Below are 20,110 nucleotides of genomic sequence, written 5' to 3' on the forward strand. Positions count from 1 at the left end.
CTCTTCTATGAATAACGGACGTGTTCGCCCATCTACCGGGTAAAAACGCGGGCCCCCAAATACGACCCGGGCCCCAGGGCAATTGCCCTGGCTGACCCCCCCTCTCATCGGGCCTGACTTCGGATTTATGAATAATGTTCAGAAAGCTGTGTACTAGTTCACATGCAGAAAATCGGTTTTGTAATAAAATGGCGGAAACCGTGACTGAAGTTCACCAAACAAAAACAATTATTTCCACTTCGGGTTATTCGGGCGATACTTAAAAGAAAATTTTACATAATCATAACACGCATGATTTTTGTTCATGGTCCTGTTTTCGTAACGTAAAAACGTGATTAATCCAGAATTCATGGCTCTTTATTAACGATTTTGCCAACAATTTTTTCCGTGTGACGAACAGTTTAATAAATGCTGCCATTAAAATAAACTGGCGGTGGAACTAAAATGGATTGGTCTACATAACGCCGCCGACTTCGGAGAAGTGACTGAATACCTCACCCCAATCATCGCCCAAGGAGGATCTCAGCTCAGTCACATCTCACGCGCAATATCATAACAGCCCGAGGTCCAAATCGAGAAATGTACGATCAACAGTCACCCGAAATTGCCGATGCCGCCATGCTGCTCTATAATAAATCGATTAGCTAACCGATTGGAACGGCGGGACGTTTGGCTGTGATGGGTTCGAACGCGCGACGCTGAACGTTATGTACATAGGGAGCGCTAATATGGGCTTGTTCCAATTTCCGGACCCTGCTGCTGCTGCTGTTGCTAGGAACGGATGGGTCGGTTTGGGGGTTAGTAATTACGGATCATAGCACACGCCAGGTCAGTGTCTGCGAACCCATCGGGGCGGGTAATCCCGAGTAACCGCGATGGTGTCATCGCTTACCCGGCTCGGGCACATTGAAGTGGGAGGTACGATAAACTTGATTACTAGTGACGAACAAAACTCGACCGGTACTGGGTTGTCTGTTTCTGATGTGTCGGTTCGTTGTTATGTTATTAATTGCATGCTTTTAGTTTGGGGTTTTGGCTTTAAATTCGAACTCGGAGCGGAAGTTCGATAACTCATATGTGACCGGGGCGATTGGGATTAGGGAAAGGAGTGGCCATATAGGTGTTTCGATTATAGTGATTTAGAAACTAATCTTCGACACATTGTGAACGACGGGTGATAACAGATATTTGAGGTTAATGGAAAGGTGAGAGTTCCTGACCACGGCAGCGGAGTTTCAATATCGTATTCGTTGGAGAAAGTCAGTAGGTTTCGTTTCAGTTTTACTCAGTTGTTTTGTTGAATCAATAAAAGTCAGATTGAGTTGAGCATACAATAAATCCCGGTCTGTGATTGTGTCTAATGGATTACTGTTTTATGTTTATCACATTTATTCATAATCCACAGAAATAATTAAATATAAATGCTATTTGTAAACGTATAAAACAGATCCGGCTCCAAGATGACTGCTCAATCCATTCACCAGGACGCATTGCATGCAACCTGCAATGTCAAAGAAGGCAGCGGCGGCGGCAACGGCGGCCACGGCAACATACCATCAAGCAATAAATTGTCATATGAGATCATTCCTGCTTATAAAACAGGCGGGGTAAATAAACCAGCCGAGAACGAAACAACTGCAACCCACCACCATCGGAAGCTCGCTAGTCTATAACCACACCACCGTGACAGCACAGTAATCCATGAAGACTACGCGCCCAAATGACTCGTCGTCGTCGCAGCCAACCTTGCGCGGGGGAGTTAAATCCACCCAAATCGCGTTCGACCTCGCACTCTCATGAGGTCCATTTTTGGACGAGCCCAAAAACAGTAACACCCGGTCTGCGTGTGTGTGTGTGTGTGTGTGTGTGTGTGTGTGTGTGTGTGTAGTGCGGAAACAACTTTCAGAATTTGCAGAAGAGCTCACACGATCCGGAACGTGGCAACCGAGGGTCGAGCTTCGATTAGTAAGCACTATTCTAAACGAATCGATCGGTCGCCCATTGTTGTTCGATGGAATTTCGCGATCGGGCGGACGAGCTTGGAACCAATGGCCGCCCTCGGCCCGGTATGGTAATTAGAATTAATGACCCATAAAAATCGAACCGAACTGGCCCGGCCGGCCGTACGTACTGCAGTCGATCGGATGCGTCAGCTGTGCTCTTGAACTGCGTTCCGTTTTGTAAACAACAATCGGCCGTCTGTTTATCGGTCCGACGACAGTGGTAGCCTACAAAAACGAACTCCGTTGGGGTGATTGGTTGCAAACACTGATACTGCAGTGTGCGATGATGCGCAACGAGGTTTAGTGTTCACCTTGGCAGATGAAACAGTTCATTGTTCTAGAAAAGAAAATGAGCGGTTATCCCTATCATTGTCCTAAAACTTTCTCACGCTGCATCAGGCAGTGATCACCGCGGTAATCGATCGATTTGTAGCTTAGTAGTAGCTCGCACTTAAATGGGACAAATTAAAACACTTCTTTCTTCTTTCCATCCCGCCTTGGTTCGATTCTTCGTTCGTTTTATGAGGAGCTCCTCATAAACCTAAGACATTCGTGATCAATTTGGGGAGCTTCATTATCATAATTTGACTAGTGTGTTGTTGTTGTTATTGTTGTCTTGAAGAAAACGTGTGGGAAATCTCCAACACGCAGTCGCTCGTACAAAATTCGATACCCATCGTAGCACCGGCTATTTGCCATGCAGGCGGAAAGAATTATTATAATTTTCTTTGGGTGGAAACCGGTTTTGCTGGAACAATTGCCGCAGTTATCCCTATAGCAACCGACCGGTTGCCCCTTCGGAGTGTTTCTTCGTATGTGGGAACAGAGCGGGCTGTTCTGGATTCCGGTGATGAGTTATGGAACAGCTGGGTAGGTTTTTAATGGAAACAGACACACACAAGTGTCAAGGGTAGCAGAGTTTCTGTTCTTTTGTCAGGCGAGCTTTAGAAGTAGTGTCGATTGAAATGATGGAATTAATACTACAATCCATGTTTGCAGGCTAAGTGTTCAAATTGCGTAGGGTGACTGACTCACAACAACGCCCATTTGTTTGGCGATTGATGATGCAATTCAACTTTACTAATAAAATTGATTTCTTCGTTCAAAAGTGTAGAATGTTTTTTGGAATAATATTTCTGCCAAGCTTACGGATTACAAATCCTAGATTTTTACCAAGAAAAACATCGATTTGCGACAAATCCCTAGTTAAGTACTGAGCGGGATTGAGAAGCAAATTTTACAATTAGTTGACTACCAAACAGGGTTTATTTATGATGGACGAAAAAATCTACATTACGTCGTTTGATCTTTATCATCATCAACGTAATCGAACAATCCGGATGTTTTGAATCATGAACGAGTGTATCCCAGACTTCCAGGTTGCTTGATCTGGAGTTGCCAAACTTCAGTCCTCTTGTACGTTCGTCACACATAAGTCCTCTTCGATTGCATACAGCCAGATAAAGGGTGTACGGAATCAAATTACATCACTATCAAATGGCTGCAACTTTTTTCATTAGGTATTTTCTATTGAATTTTTGGGTGTAAATAGTTTATTCCTACTTTATATTCGTCGGCTTGACGGTGGGCGTACAGTGAAGAGCCGTTTTTATCAGCCCCTTGGTGAATTTTAGGCTGGTAAAACCGGGACATTGATAAAATCGGGACATATATTTTTCTTTCTTTTCAAGAAACCGAAGCTCTTAAAATATTTTTCTGTCCCTAAATATAGCCTTATAACCTTTCCTGATTATTTGGCTTAAACTTCCCTTAACCCTCCGGCAATCACGCGAATGGCTCCCCGAATGAGCAGCCGCTGGTGCCGGAAGAAGATTTCGCTAGAGTTTCGGAAGGTGTTGTACAAAATATAACAGCGCGAGTGCCGGAGGGTTAAGGTGGTCTGACAGTGCAAAACTTAAAAAAAATTAAAATTTTTTTGCGTGTTTCAGATCTCTAAGATAAGAAAAATATGCTCAAGAAAGGTTTTACTAGAATTAAATTTGGTTTGTCTGCTAGAGCCCATCCCTAGCAACAATTTAAGTTTTATGGTAGGTTTATAGCCACTTAAAAACTTAGATTGCTACACTGAAACGAAGACCATGGTATAAACTACTATATTAGAGGTTTAAATTAAAAAGTGAGTACCAGTGAATTTTGGTAGACAAGATATCATGCTTGACTTGAGCATTATTCCTGTTATCTGTACCATGTCCATTCTTATATGGAGACATGGTATTTCTTACTATTGCATGGTGATATAATGGTATTTTCTACTATGCCTCCATTTTCACCCAATGGTCAGAACTACCATGAAAATAGTTGTTTTGAAAATTGCTAGATGGTTAAATTTACTATTAGTGCATACTATTTTATAGTAATTTGTATATAGCGTATACTGACAGTAGAGAATTTCTTTTAAATATATTTAAAATGTTTTTTTTCGATTTCGTTTATTACTCAAGTTATATAACATTTACATGAAATATTTTTTAAGCCTGATATAATTTTTGTTTCCTACCGTATACATATGAATAGGGGGACCATCGTATCTATCAATTTCAGTTAAACAGAATCTATCACAAGCGTTAGAAACTTCGAATGATGCAAAATGATAAGAGTACTCTAAAACATGCCATTGCTGGCAAACGACATAGAGTACGTCGTTAGCTATTAATAAATCCTTTATCTCATGTAACTCCACATTTTTCATACTCATCGATAACGTCAGAAAATAGCCAGCTTTATACTCAGTACCTTTGTATGAAATCGTTTTGCAAGCGTAAAAGCAAGAAGTGAGTATATTACTAGTCAAATCCAAATATGAAAAATAATGCATATCGATTAATTTTATCTTAACCTTAGTTTTACAAACTAGTGAATCCTCAAAAAATTTGGCGTGAATGGCATTATTTGAAAAGATTAAATTTGCATTCATACATAGAGTTAAACAAATGTTGCGTCTGGATGTTATGTTTCTGCAATAACGTTTAAAAATCTGATGAAATGCTTCAAAGCGAAAACTCCATGTATAACGAGGTGGTCCTGTTTTTCTAATCGTTTCTGGGTAGTGTAATAGAATATGATATTTTGGCTTTAATTTATTTTTGAATAATTCCTTGTAAAGTGTATGGTGGTAGGAGATTTGTTCCTGTAATGTTTCCAACAACTCGTCATTATATCTTGGCAGCAACACCAGATCAGTGAGCTCAACTAGTGATAAAATGAAGTTCCAGACTTTATCATTCTCTGGAACTAGTTCCCCAAAAATCAAAGGAAAGTAGCGAATAAAAAGCATCATTTCACGTGATGTCATTTTAAAATTGGTTGATTTTATCTGCTCTTTTGTGATTTTTTTGAAAATATTCCTTTTCTCTGTTTCACCATAGTCGAACATTTGTATCCTATAGTTTATTGTCTGAAGCGAAATATTAAGATTCTGCTGCATGTAATTCAAAACCAGAGATAAATCATAATTGCATATTCCATGCGAATATAAATCATGCATTGGGTCAACTATTCCAGTATTAGCAACGTGATAGTACTTCAATTTATTGAAACTAGATTCTTCTTTGATACCTGACTCTTTATAACATACTGTTAAATCCGCATAATAATTGTCTTTATTCCGATTTAATTTAGGGTCAAGTCGAGTCATCTCTTGGGCATCATATTTGTTTAATTTGCAGAATCGGCAATAATATAAGGAACTAAAAGACGCCGCATATCCCATCAAGGTGTTCATCCCTAAATTGTCGCCAAGGAGTCCTGCTAATACAAAATAAACTCTAATAGATTCTCCAGAAATTACTAGTTCTAACCCATTGCATTCCAAATCAGATAAAATGTCTATTAATTCCTTCAATGACTCTGAAGGGCCATACTCAATTAAATCTTTCGATTTTACAAACCCTGCAACAAAAACGTTATCCAAACGTGACAGAAAGTGCGATGGGATACTTGGAAAATTATAGTACAACCCACATATTTTATGAGTTCCCGAATGTGCGCCGATTGCGTCATTCATCTCTGCCTCGTCCGAAAACATAAAAAGGGGTATGACTGTTTTATCTCCAAAATCTTGTTTAACTGATTGCCATAGACACCCATTTACAACATTTGTAATTTCATTTTCTTGCTGTAAGTTGCGCATATTTTCAATCGTCTCTTTATAAACCGTTTCCGTCTCAAAAAATATTTTTATCTGATTTTTTATTGGCATTAGACAACTCTTAGAAACATTTCCGTCTTTATCGGTATACGATACGGATACCGGTGTTCCTTTTAAATTCAAATTTTTAAGCTGACTGTTAAATCTTTGCTCCGTACAAATGAATTGAAATGGATCACTCAAATCTTCTATTAATTCCTGATAGCAGGAGTCTTTAGGTATCTCTACTAACATCTTCAGTGTGTCACAAATCGGTTTTACTATATCTCGCGAGATACTCTCCTGTAACTCTACGACATCTTTTCTCGTAAGATTTTTCTTACTATATAAGTTAAGGGTAAAGTTAAATATAGTTTCTCTTAGATTATTCCTTAAATCTAATATCTCCTCTTCATTTAATTTCTCTTTTTCTTTCTCTTTATGATCCGATGGGATGCATTCCACTTCACAAAATTTTTCCGTGTTCTCTTCCGGTAGTGGATCTTGCATGATTTCGTCGCAACTCGCATGTTCATTGACTCTGGTTTCGAAAACTGTAGTAGCGTGTATTAAGTTGACGTGACGTTTGAAACGATAAATATTCTGAAAAGATGTTGCTGGTACACAAATTGTACATTTATACGTGAAGATTGATGGTGTTCCGTGAATTAAAGTTAAATGGTCAATGAGACTTTGCAACGTATTATGTGGTTTCCTGCACAGTTGACAGTTCATTTTGTGTCTTCTTCAAATACGAGAGTAAATGTAGCAGCTGGCAATTTCTAGACTTTCTTACGTAGTTGATGTTATAAAAATATCGGCTGATGAAACACCAGAAAAGTTCACAGCTCTCTGGATATTCAAAGTCTAGAACGCAACTAAGCTTTAAAACAACATCTAAACAGCGCAAAAAAGAAGGAAGTTGGTATTCAAGTGTACTAGTCACAACGTAAAAGGATTCCAGACACTCAGGTTTTCCGACAGCGTAAATTCTAGGCGTAAAGGGAACCTTGGTGGACGCAAACTCGTTTCTCATATCACGTAGCGTATCCGAGTATTCCTGCTGGGTATCACAAACGAAGCATACATCCATTTGTGCTTGAAGTATCGTTGGAAGTTTTTTATTGGCTGTTCTGACTGGCCTGATGATAGCATGAAAAACAGTGCAAATAATGTAATCGCGAGCGTCTGTGAAAATACAATATGCTAAGATGTATTTAAACATCACAACTATTACCTTGAGGCAAATCAGGTTCATCCAACAACGTCACAAGACTCCGGGAATGATCATCTTTTACATCGTTTATACGGATATAATCTTTGAAATCAGTCGCAAATTGCTCCCATTGGTCAAACAGTTTGCTTGGTTTGCTGGATCGTTCGTGCATGAAATCGAAATCGAAGTCAACCTAAGATAACGACAATATTTTTTTTATAAATTCCGCAAAACAATTCAACTAAAAATATACAATGCATTAAAAGTGAATTGTGTATCATTACCAACAAGTAACCGTTACTGTCAGCCAATCTGGGCCATTCTTTGATGCTATTTTTCTTATTTATGTCTTCGTCTTGTAGAATGCATCTAATACGCAATAAAAGTGACTCTTTCCAGTGTTGTAGGATTTGTTCAAATGGTTCCAAATTATTGCGCAGCCAGTTCTTGAGGGATGTCAACCTTTCAATCTCTGAAGAAAAAAGTGTTAAATGATATTAGTTTATTCTAAGGAGAGTACACTACCTTCGAGCGGAAGATGCAATGCTTTCGATCGTAGATCTTGAAGGAAAGTGACATCCGTACATTCAAGCTTAACAAACTTCTTCTTACTGCGATTATGGAAACGATCCTAAATCAATCCGGATGGGTTTCTTTTGTTTGCCTTGCAGTCTCGCGGATTATAATAGGTTTCCTGTAAATATAATAATGCAGTGATAATATTATAAATATGTAGCTCACAAATTATTAAAAAGATAGTTTGATTTGTGTATTACTGAAATCTCTGGAGAAAAACGTTCCGAGATCAGCTGTGCAAAACGTGCCATATCGGGAAGTGCAAAATAAATATGATTTGCAATGTAGTAGTCAACAATGGTATGAGCCAGATATTTCCTGTGTTCAGAGTCCAAGCTTTTGTGCGTTTCGTAGTACCGTGTAACTATTTTGCCCTTCTCATTTCGCTGCAAAATATCATCGAGCAAGCTATATGTTACACTCGTTGGAAGCAATTTATGCTTGGATGTTCCAGGCCTTCCAGGTATCGCGACACAATTTGTTTGGTTCGCTTCGACATGCGGGGTTTGTCTAAACAATACACTTTCTTCCCATCCACAGAGCTTCATGCGGAGGGCATGCTTATGCCCTGTCCACTTGGCCACCGAAAAAATATCATCAAGTGCCTTTTCGTCCAGTATCTTTAGATACGGAACCGTGATTCCGTGGCCTGAAATCAAAATGAATAAAACATAGCTTATTATAAACAGAGAAACATATCTTACCGATGAGAATTGCGTATATCGCTGATTCCAGATTCCAGCTATCGATAATCAGCTGATAAAGTTCAGGATTTTCGTCGTTTTCTAGAGAATGGAGATTTAAATAATAAAAATTTCGGAAATCTGTTTCAGTAGAGTAATTCACTATGATTCTACTAACCGTTGATGAATTGCGGATCAGAAATGTAGTCGTCGACAATTATTTCTTCCTGGTTCATTTTCATTTTAAATCAATTGTAAAACACTTGAAAATACGAAAAACATGCGTTTACTAGCGTGCTCGCTGATAGAATATTTTCACAACATGGCGGACATTTATAACGCACATGCATGGTCAGAAAAAATACCATGTTTATAGTAATTCTAATTTTGTACCATGTTCAGTTATATAGGCTGGTAAATCCTTTCATTATTACCATGCTTATGGTAAATTCGATACATGTAGAAAAACTTTAAGCAAATCTAGCCCAAAGGTATAGTGAGTTGAAAAATATTTGTAGTCATTTGAACCATGGAATCAAGGTTAACACAAATATCCTAAATAGTGAAATCTACCTTGAATGTTTATTCGAACCGCATTGTAGATTCAAGCATTTTCTGGTAGTTTTATAATAATATATGGTTAATTTTACTATTTATTGAAAAAGGTTTTTTCTACCATGTCTCTGTAGTCAGCATTACCATATCGTTCTTTTCAGTGTATAAAATTTCAATTGTTACTTGGGATCAAACTATCAACTACCAATTTCCATATGAAGCTGATAAAATCGAGTCGAAAAAAACTGAGAAAATCGAGGGGCTGATAAAAACGGGTGCCCATAAAATCGAGGGCTGATAAAAGAGGGTGCTGATAAAATCGGGGGCTGATAAAATCGGATCTTCACTGTAGTGTGGAGCTCTTATATGCTGGTGGTCCCTAGAATCTGGTGGTAACCGTATCCGTGTCCTCCGATTTCAGGAAGATTTTCTGAACCTCTTTCGCTTTCAGTTGATTCAGCATCCGGAGCAGTACGGATTCAGTTGAGCTGCTCGTTGGTTTTGTATGAATAAGTTTGAGTTTTTCTCTGCCGGAGCAATGTCAACATAATATGCTGATAAATACGAAAATTTCTCTTAAACGAACGAAATGAATTCGTGCCATCAACGAAATTTTTCGTAATATGCACAAACGTTTATTAAAATAAACAAAACATTTCGTTTCATTCACGAAAAATCACGAAGACCGAGACCGTCGTGATGGTCAACGATTATCTGGCGTATAGCAACAAGGACTCCATCTTCTACCTGTATTAAAGCTCTTTTGACGTTAACGGCTTGACGAATGGTCCTCGTAAATATTATTAGAACTTTCGTATAGTATATATAGCAGTGAACAATTCGTTTACTTAATGCAGCCGTTTCGTAATAAGCCAACGAATGTCGTTTTGTAGTTTTCACGAAAAACTCATATGTACGAAAAATTCGAATATTTGATGAAAATTGTCTGTAGGAAACTAATTCACAGCGATTTACGAATATATTGGCTTAGTGTATGGGGTAACTCAGTCCCTGTCAGAATGTGGTCCTTACACCGAAAACTAAATAGCAGAATGAAGGTCCGCGTGGCCATCCAAGAACACACGCGAAAATGTGATTGGCCACAGGGTTACAAAATCGAATTTATTCACGCAAAGTAACATACACGCGACAAACACGTTAATGAACAAAGTTCAAACAGTCAAAATAAAAGTAATAAAATAGATCGAAGCGATAAAATGTTATATATGATTATAATAAAATGAAGTATATATCAAATATTATGTTTAATTAAATGCAGGATTAAACCGCAGGCGCACAGCGGTCCAGATCCTGGAAAAGCTGGCCAAAAATCAATATCTCGCGAGTGTTGCTTTTCAGGCTTGTGATGTCTTCGGGAAAGTTTCTGCACATAAGCAGCCCCTGCTTTTGCCATTGACAGATCAATGCTTAATCGCCCTAAAAGTGAGATCCGATTTTTATTTTTTCAAATATTTCATATTCAGGATCGGCATCTTCGGCAAAGTTTTAGCAAATATCATCACAAGAAATTTTGCTGAAGACACCAAGTGTCCTTTTCTTGAACTAATTGAAATATCAAACGTTTTTTACAGAAAAACTACGCAACAGTTTTACATTTCTTACAAAAGAATGTATAGGATTCACTCAAACTTTGAAAACTTTTTCCGAGGCCCGGAGGGCCTGAGTCTCATATACCAATCGACTCAGCTCGACAAATTGAGACAATGTCTGTATGTGTGTGTGTGTGTATGTGTGTATGTATGTACAAAATGTCATGTAATTATTTCAGCAATGGCTGAACCGATCTTAATGAAATTAGTTTCAAATGAAAGGCCTAACGTTGCCATTTGACACTATTATTTTTGATTTTCGATATGTTGTTTACTCTCTGAGATATGGGCGATTTTGTCAAAATACAGCAGGTTTTTGGCAAATAACTTTCGAACAATACAATATTGTCCCACAAACTGCACATAAATAGAAAGCTTGTTAAAATACCTTTCTAATAAGCTATAGATTGTCTAAATCCGTGCACGAGCGGCGGAGATATTAAACATCTTGTATTTTTAGTCCTCGCTCTCCAATTTCCACTAACTATACATGAGATTGTTTCATACAGAGTATTGCTTTACTGGTGTTTTAGGGGCAAAACTAAACCGATTTTGAATATCGATGTATGAAAACATATCTGCGTGATTCAAGGAATTCGATGTTGAGAACATTTTGTGAATTACCTTTATAATAAATGAACTATTTCTCAAAAATCAATATATAAGTTCACTTCAAAGACAAAATAATGTGTTGATAAAAAAACAGTGAGTTCTGGTATTTATCCCTTGGATTAGGCATTGCGTTCAATCATGAGGTAAATGTTGGATTGTATAGCAATACACAGATCAACAAGTAATTCACCTAGAAGTAAGATAAAAGATTTCTCATATAATTATACTCGTGGCGTCAACGAAAGCAACTGTATGTTTGATGCCCAAAAATCTAGTGAAAATTTAGCTCTTTTACAAGATTTAGGTTATACTGGTTATGGTGCAAAAATCACTACTTACATTATTTATGATAAGAATTTAAGAAATCAATATATCATAATAATATACCTATAAAAATAATGTCACTGCATTAACCATCATTTGCCATTCCTCACACGCCCCCCCCCCCCATCTATCTCTCTCTCTCTCTCTCTCTCTCTCTTTCTCTCTCTCTCTCTCTTTCTCTCTCTCTCTCTCTCTCTCTCTCTTCTATCGCATCTATCTAGCTATTTCTGTATCCATTTCTAAGTTGTGTGATAAGATCTTCTGCCAATCTGAAATATTTGTTAATTGTAATTGCGAAGGTTTGAGAAAACAAAACTATTTTTTGTCTGCTGCTACATCAACTCAATTTTAATTCAATTGTATTCAAAGCCTGTATCTACACTATAATTAAGGAAATTCATGGCTATATCAGAAAAATATTTGGCTTGACTGGGTAATATGAAAGTTTGACGATGAAAATGTTCAAAAGAGACATTCCACGTGCGATATTTAAACTATTCGTATCTCTATTGAATTTTGAATAAAATGTATGCTCAAAGACTGAAAGCTGAAGCCAGCAGGATTGGACTTGCCATCAACGTTTCGAAGACAAAATACATGAGAGGAAGAGGTTCTAGAGACGACAATGTGAACCTCCCACCCGAGTTCGGATTGACGGTGACGAAATCGAGATGGTCGACGAATTCATGTATTTGGGCTCACTGGCAACGGACGACAATGATAACAGCAGAGAAATTTAGAGACGGATATTAGCGGGAAATCGTGCCTATTTTGGACTCCAGAGGACGCTCCGGTCGAACAAAATTCGCCGCCGCACGAAGTTGATTATCTACAAGACGCTGATTAGATCGGTGGTCCTCTACGGTCACGAGACCTGGACTATGCTCGTGGAGGACCAACGCGCCCTTGGAGTTTTCGAACGAAATGTGTTGCGTACCATCTATGGTGGCGTGCAGATGGAAGACGGAACGTGGCGCAGGCGAGTGAACCATGAGTTGTATCAGCTGCACATTCGTTGTATTGGTACGAACTTTCATGAAAAATAACGGATCAAAGACCAAAAATATCCACAAATTAGATCCAGGAAAAAAAGTCTCCCAAAGTACCCACTCTCGATGGGGGATGCAACTACAATGTGTCTTCTAACTTATCGTCGTTCATATCTGGATATACTGAGTAGTTTGAACCATTTATTTTTCACAGTATTGGTCTGTATAGGACTTATTTATCCATATTTCCTGCACGAGGATTCCGAACGAAACAATATGAATATGGATGAAGGATGAATGGAAATAGACTGCATTGCAATCAACTGAATGCACGGCTTTTATGCTATCGACATAGCCTAGACATTTCACACTATTTACTTCAATGCAAATAAAAACTTTGAAATATCTAAAAACTTTGAAATATCTGTCTCATTCACGAATCGCATTCTCCCTGTCGTTCTCTGTTCAAGGAACTTGAAAGCACATGTGAGCTTGTCTCACTTCACTATATTCAATTGCGCGTTAAAATACTGGACCAGTAAATTCTATTCTGTACATAAATCTTTTTTTTTCGGGAATATGTGACCAAAAAGTAAACTTCGTAAACTAAACTAAATTCCAAAGCAAATTGAACGTTCCAGGTTCCTGACAACTAATTAAGGTCCAACAATAAAGTAGAAACACCAGATAATCTTAAACGACGTCGTCAAGTAAAGAAGCATGAAAACATAAAGAATAAAACCAAAAAAAAAAATAGAAACCCTAGAAAGTCCATTGCATATTTATTAACCTTTTCTCAGAAGATGGGATTTTCAAAAACATTTCAAAACTTTCTGATGCAATGGTTCTCAAATTCGTACAACCCGGTTTTTTCATTTTCTTAATTCAAAAATGTTTTTTAACTTTATATATATGATCATTTCATTTTAATTAATTATTTTATTCCGCATCTTTTTATTCGTTTTGTTCATCTGCGTTCATTTTACTTATTTTATTCGTTTCATTCTTTGGATTCACTCTGATCAGTTTATTCTTTTTGTGCATTTTACTCATATCATTCATTTAACTTATTTTATTCATTGTTTTCATTGTATGCATTTTATTCATTTTTTCCAGTTTATTCATTTTGTTCAGTTTCTTCATTTTAATAATCTTTTTCAGTTTTTATCATTTCATCCAAATAATTTATTTGATTCAATTTATTTCTTTATATAAATTTATAACCTTTTACCATAGTTCAATTTTTCATTTTAATCAATGCATTTAATTCTGCTCATTTTCTTCTTTTTATTCATTTTATCACTTCAGCTCATTTTGTTTATTTGATTCGTTTGTTTTATTTATGCATTTCATTTATTTTTTACTTTATTCATTTTGTTCATCCATTCTTTTTATTCATTTGATCCATTTCATTAATTTGATTCATTGTATTCACTGGATGAATTAAATCAATTTGATTCATTTAATTCATTTGATTCATTTGATTTATTCGATTTCTAGAGAAAATTTTCAATAGGACGTAAGTAACATTGAGAGCCTCTCTTTGTTTATTTTTTCTTTCGTTTACTACTACGTCATTACAACACTTTGTATTAATTTTCCAGTACATATCGAAAGTCGACGGTTTTTACTACAATATTATGCAAACAGTAGAGTAGTACATGTTGAAATGGCCGAGTAATGAACAGAAGAGAAAGACCCCAAAGAGAATCTCATTGTTACTTACGTCCTATTGAAAATTTTCTCTAGATTTATTTGATTCACGTGATTCATTTGATTCCTTTGATTCATTTGATTCATTTGATTCATTTGATTCATTTGATTCATTTGATTCATTTGATGCGTTTGATTCATTTGTTTCATTTGATTCATTTGATTCATTTGATGCATTTGGTTCATTTGATTCATTTGATTCATTTAATTCATGTGATTCATTTGATTCATGTGATTCACGTGATTCATTTGATTCATTTGATTCATTTTCATCCCACCTCTAGTTGGGTGCCTACTTCTCGTGAGTTCTGCAAACTAATCCAATAGTGAAATGTGTATGAAATGTCTCATCTCACTGCTAGGTGGATTAAATCGGTTTTTACTTAATAATTATTTTTCTTTGACATTGACATGTTTGAAATGTTCTACAAAAATTGTTCCATACTATAATACGCAAAAATCTCCTAACATTTTAGTACACTAGATCGTGAATCTGACAAGTTATTACTTGTTCTACGCGAAAAAAATATATTTTAGCCACAAAATTACGAATAACTTCCGTTCCCCACCATACCCCACGACAAAATCGATTACTTTAGAATTGCTGAAGTGTGTTTTATTCAAAACAATCAACATTTCTTGCAGAAACATGCAGACACACGAGTTATACGTGGAAAACGACGAGATTTCAATGTTTTTCTTGGTAACCCCTGAAAAACAATTCTTCCTAAAAAGCATTATTATGACGAAAAGCACTGAATGTAGTCCTATATAGTAGGCGTTGCTTTGGCAATTCAAAAATTGCAATTTTTGCGATCGAAGTCTTGATGCGTCAGATGCCAAAAAATAGGAGGTTTCCTTTTCTTAGAAATAATTTGATTGGTGAAGTTAGTTTGTCAGAGAATGAAGGTATACAAGAAAACAAAAATGCATTCATCACCAATCAAGCTGACTCCCGAGAAGCGCGTTTCATTAGTGATTGGAGCCTATCTTTGTAAAAATCGATATAATTTTATGAGATATATAGGAAAGCGGGTTTGTTCCACATTTTTAATTTGATACTAAAGGCCATGAAAAAGCGTACACACCATCGGAAGCTATCGCGGTATTTGGAAGTTAAGGTACAGGATTTGGTAAATTTAGACGCAAAGATGATCACGGAATACTTGGATAGAACAATCACGGTAAAGATGGACACGTCTATCTGTACCAGGACACATGCTAATGAACTCGAGTGATTCGTAGTGCCACTTCTAGTTTTCCGAACTGTTTACTTCACATCCTTGCTCTCACTTGAGTACTATGGCTCTAATTTTCATAACTTTCCCTACCCAGTAATCTTTAGCTAATTGCATGCCGTTAAAATATGTTAGCAATCGTATACACATACAGTCCATGCAATATTATAAATAAATGGATAATAACGAATATATCACCTAACATGAACTAAGTTTTAGAATTTTAAAATCATAAAAACATTCAAACTAGGAATAACTAGAGGGAGTTAATTTATTTTATTAAGATTAGGGGGGTTAATTAGGGTTATGTTTATGATTATTAGTACTGTTGGGCATTTCTTAACGAGAGCATATATTGAACAACTACAACTAGTAAAGGCAGGGGGTAAATATGTTTTGAGAAGAGATTCAGGTGGCGGTGGATGAACTCCTCCATCTGGATATCAGAGACAGGGTGGACAAAGCTGACAGGGCGGAGCAGGGGCGGTTTCCAGCATCGGGAAATCAACGGTAAGGATTAGACTCGCACGGTCTTCATCAGGAAGCATCATGTACTGGGACGCCTGGTGATCTTCTTCGAGCCGGCAAGGGTTCCTCCAGACGATTTCGTAGTGCGGCTCAGATGCGGATCGGCATCACATCGCGTTACGCTTGTGATGTTTGTGCTGTAGGTCCCGTGTTTGTTGGCTCAGTCGTCAGAATTGTTTCGTGTCAGCTTGAAGTCGCATCAAACCATCCTTTGTGTCTGGTACAGGCGGCATTGGGCACTTCTGAGGATGATGAGAAACATAATAGGGGCAGTTAAATCTGTATATTGACAGTTTTTAGGATGGTATATTCGAGGGACATATATAGGAGATCACGGTTTGCCAGTACATCTCGAACCGGGACATTGGGTGATCTGGCAGAACAGTATTCATGCGCATGCCCAGACAATATGTTCGATATCGTGATAACCGTTGCCACAAGCACAGATACCGCTATTTGCGAGCCTAATACGTCGGAGATGAGCGTTTAGCTTGTAGTGATTGGACGTAAAACAGCGGTTTTCAACCTTTTTCTTATCACAGACCTCTTAGAAATCCCCTGGATTGCTGCGGACCCCCAGCAAGGACTTCATGGTCTCCTAGGGGTCCGCGAACCCCAAGTTGAGAATTACTGTCCTAAAACATCCCGGAAGACATCATTGCTGTACGCTGTACCGTTTCCACGTAAATAAGTTTTCGCAACTTTTTGGCTTGAACTTGAGCTTGTGCGACCACCTCTGGCTGCTACTCCGTTATCGAACTGGACTAGCTGAAGTTGCACAGGGAATAAGTAGATAATTATTCGTATTTGTATTTACTATTTTTCAACTGACCTTTATGGTCTTATGCATGGGAGTAGCGAAAAATCTGTCAATGTGGAACTCCTGGTAATCCTAAAGTGTTTCATTGATCAATACCGTCGCCGGCCAGGCTCGAACGTAGAGGCCCTATATACTACTGCGCACTCCACAAGTAACACAGGAGGATATTTTTGTTAGTAAGAGTATAGAAGTTAGATTTACTTCTTCTTTACCGTCGCCAGAGAGATAACTCACTAAATCTGGACTAGATATCCAGCAACCAAACTCATGCACCGGGGACCAACGGCTTTACTTCCCTTCCGAAGGAAAACGTGACCACAGATTTGTTCACCTCAGAAAAATCTCAGTGACCTCGGCTGGAATTGAACCCAGGCCAACTGGAGAGTGGCGGTCACGCTTACCACTCTACCACCGGCGCCATTTTCGCACGTTTTTAGCGAATAAAACCACTGTGCGACGTGCGCTTGGTAAAAGAAGCTGACATTGAAGAACTATCCATAGATGGCCGAACAGCCGGCAACCTTCTCACCAACGACCGCTGCGAAAGTGGGTATCTAAATGGAATAGTATCGTAATCACAATAGACACGCATTTACTCACGCACCGGGGCGGATAGTCTTAAAAACAGTACAATATTGTTCAAGTTGGGAAAGATTCACAGAAGCAGAACTCGTTTTCCGGCAACAGTCGTTAATCAGTACCACCCTGCAAAAGTTTCAAATGATTTGTTACGCGCCGATTAAAAGTCTTAAACGTTCCACCATCAATCAGTTGAATAATCATTCACCTTTTAACGATTTTGATTAATTCAAATATCAAACCTCACCGCTCTGCTGGAAGCGGACGCCGAAAGAAACTATTCGCCAAATCAATTCCCGGGAGTGAATTTTCTTTTCCATTCGAAATTACGCAAACTAATCAGACCGATCGACCGACCGGTATAGTTCCAAAATCCCAAAATATCCGTCCGCCCTCAAAACCGTCCATCCGAAAGGCACTTTCACTACGCTGCTGCTGCCATAGACTGGCTAGCCATTAGTTAGTGCGTTGACGGGCAGTCGCCTCGCCGCGCCCGCAGCCCAAAATGCTATTAATTTTCAATTTCGACGCTATCGATCTTTTGGTGAAAAATTTAATTAAAATATTAACGTATTTTTAATGAACCTGCGAATGCCCTGGCCGGGTGGCGCCGTCGGTTGCCTGAGTCAACAACCGTAGGCTGTGATGGCACGGGGCGTGCATCAGCAGTTCCCATCAGCCATCGGATTCGGACCTCGGCCATAAATAGTTTGCCTGTTAAGCTCTCTCACTCTGTCGAGCCGGAGTTGGAAGTGCATCGTTTGGCAGGATTGGGGCACATTCGCTGGGCTAGATTATCAGGTAAACCACGCTTATGGAATCCGGACTCTGGTAATTTTCGAAGGTAAAGCAGGAAGCTGCACTGTAATGGGACAAATTTGCGTTTTCCGGCAGATTTTCGTGATGCAGTGGGGAATGTTCTTTTCGCTTTCTCCTCGGTAGTGGAGCGTGATGATGCTAATTGGAATGAAATTTTACGATTATTGGACAGCAATTTGTGTGTGTGTGTGTGTGTGTGTGTGTGTGTGATAAAACGTTTAAGCGGAAACATGACGATTTAAGTCACGATACCCGATCACGGTCGTTTTCCCCCGTTAGCTATGATTGGTGGGTTTCGGGAGAAATTGTTTATGTTCCGCTAACTGGCTTTTAAGTAGGCTCGAAGTAAAACGTGGTGGGAGTTCTAATTTCAGTAGAGCAGTGCATGGCACGTTAACTTTATTTGGTTTAACAATTCTTCAATATGGACCATTTTAAATTTTGCCACAGTACGATAAACTAGATTCGATTTGCTTATTCATTCAAACACCTCTGTTCGCTAACTGTAATTTTTTATTTCGTGTTCATCACCATACAATGAAGTTATTAAAAATGAAGTCTAAATTCTCCTTCTATTATGAATGTATATTGATATATTTCCATCCCTCAAAACTTCAGATGATTTTCAGTTTATTTTTTACGGAAATGTGAACAATTCCTTATTTGATACTATTGGTATTACTTAACCACAAGTGTTTGACAGTTAATCCAGTAAACGGATGGGGTCAATTTAATTGAATGGAAAAAATCTGACCGTCGAAAACCAGTATCGAGGTGTTTGTTTGCCCTTTACATACACTCTAACTACAGTGTACGGTAAAAACGAAATGGTATCATGCTCGTAACAGATACTGTAACAGATAAGAGGCAAACATATCGAAATCGGGTGTAAGCCCAAGAGTCGAAAAGTAAAGCATACAACATAGACATCAGCACAACTTACAAGATCATCACATCAAACCGTCCCTGGCCATCGACACTGCATCGACGGAACAAGATAATTGAGCTATCTGTCGTTTCCATTTACGACAGACGAAGGGCGACTGTGGGTGGTCGCGTTTGGGTAACCTACTTCTGCTTTTTCTTTTCTCTTCCAACTTTCTATTGTTATGACGGTTGGTATCACGTCAAGCCTAGGTTTACCAACACCTCGCCGTTAGGTGTTGATTCGCCTTTGGCGGTCGGTGCCGTTGGCCGAACGAAGGGATCAGCATCACCGCTGACGTGCTGACAGCAGCTCATCAAGTGCACTGCCCTTTGTGTCCGAAATCCGAACTCTGATTGACATAACGGAATCTAGAGGTTCAGCGGTCGGACCGTTTTAATTATGAATGACTGCAAGCTTTGTAATAAAACTGTCGATTGGAATATGGTACTTGTGTTCAATTTTCACGGTAAATGAAATAGGGTTTGTTTCTAAATAAATGTTTAAGTAGGTGAGAGGTAGTTTTTTTTATACATTATATATGCGCAGTAGTAATTTCAAAATTTACGCCCGCGAAAGAATTTTGCGACATCTTATCTTACATGGAGTTGCCACCATTTTATCGCTATGTAAACAATAGTTCTAGGCGTAATAGTCAACAGAGATGCCAGATGTCAAGGCATGTCTTCATTTTGAGGACATTTGAAATGTTGTAAAGACATTTTTTTACATTTTTAAGGTAGTTTTATTCGGAATTCTGGTAGGTTTCAGGC

At 38.3% G+C, this 20,110-nt stretch overlaps 2 protein-coding genes across 4 annotated transcripts in view; one reads left to right on the top strand and one right to left on the bottom strand.

Annotated features, from left to right (window-relative positions):
• LOC131692498 (dnaJ homolog subfamily B member 6) overlaps positions 1–20,110 on the top strand; it is a 407,140-nt gene that overhangs the window by 134,639 nt on the left and 252,391 nt on the right. The window lies entirely within an intron of this gene.
• On the bottom strand, positions 7,678–8,861 carry LOC131692500 (uncharacterized). The gene is made up of 4 exons (XM_058979584.1): positions 8,804–8,861; positions 8,647–8,727; positions 7,892–8,591; positions 7,678–7,838 (listed from the first exon to the last, which is right to left on the bottom strand). The coding sequence occupies exons 1-3, from the start codon at positions 8,859–8,861 to the stop codon at positions 8,104–8,106; spliced, it is 627 nt and encodes a 208-aa protein (XP_058835567.1). The 3' UTR covers positions 7,678–7,838; positions 7,892–8,103.

Source organism: Topomyia yanbarensis, chromosome 3 (genome assembly GCF_030247195.1).
Source record: "Topomyia yanbarensis strain Yona2022 chromosome 3, ASM3024719v1, whole genome shotgun sequence".
NCBI lineage: Eukaryota > Metazoa > Arthropoda > Insecta > Diptera > Culicidae > Topomyia > Topomyia yanbarensis.

Bases quoted from the DNA above. Each gene is read 5' to 3' on its own strand.
- LOC131692500 (XM_058979584.1), bottom strand. From the start codon at position 8,861: ATGAACCAGGAAGAAATAATTGTCGACGACTACATTTCTGATCCGCAA. The intron at 8,728-8,803 runs GTTAGTAGAATC...TCCATTCTCTAG, and splicing joins TGATCCGCAATTCATCAACG to AAAACGACGAAAATCCTGAA. The intron at 8,592-8,646 runs GTAAGATATGTT...TTTTGATTTCAG, and splicing joins GATATACGCAATTCTCATCG to GCCACGGAATCACGGTTCCG.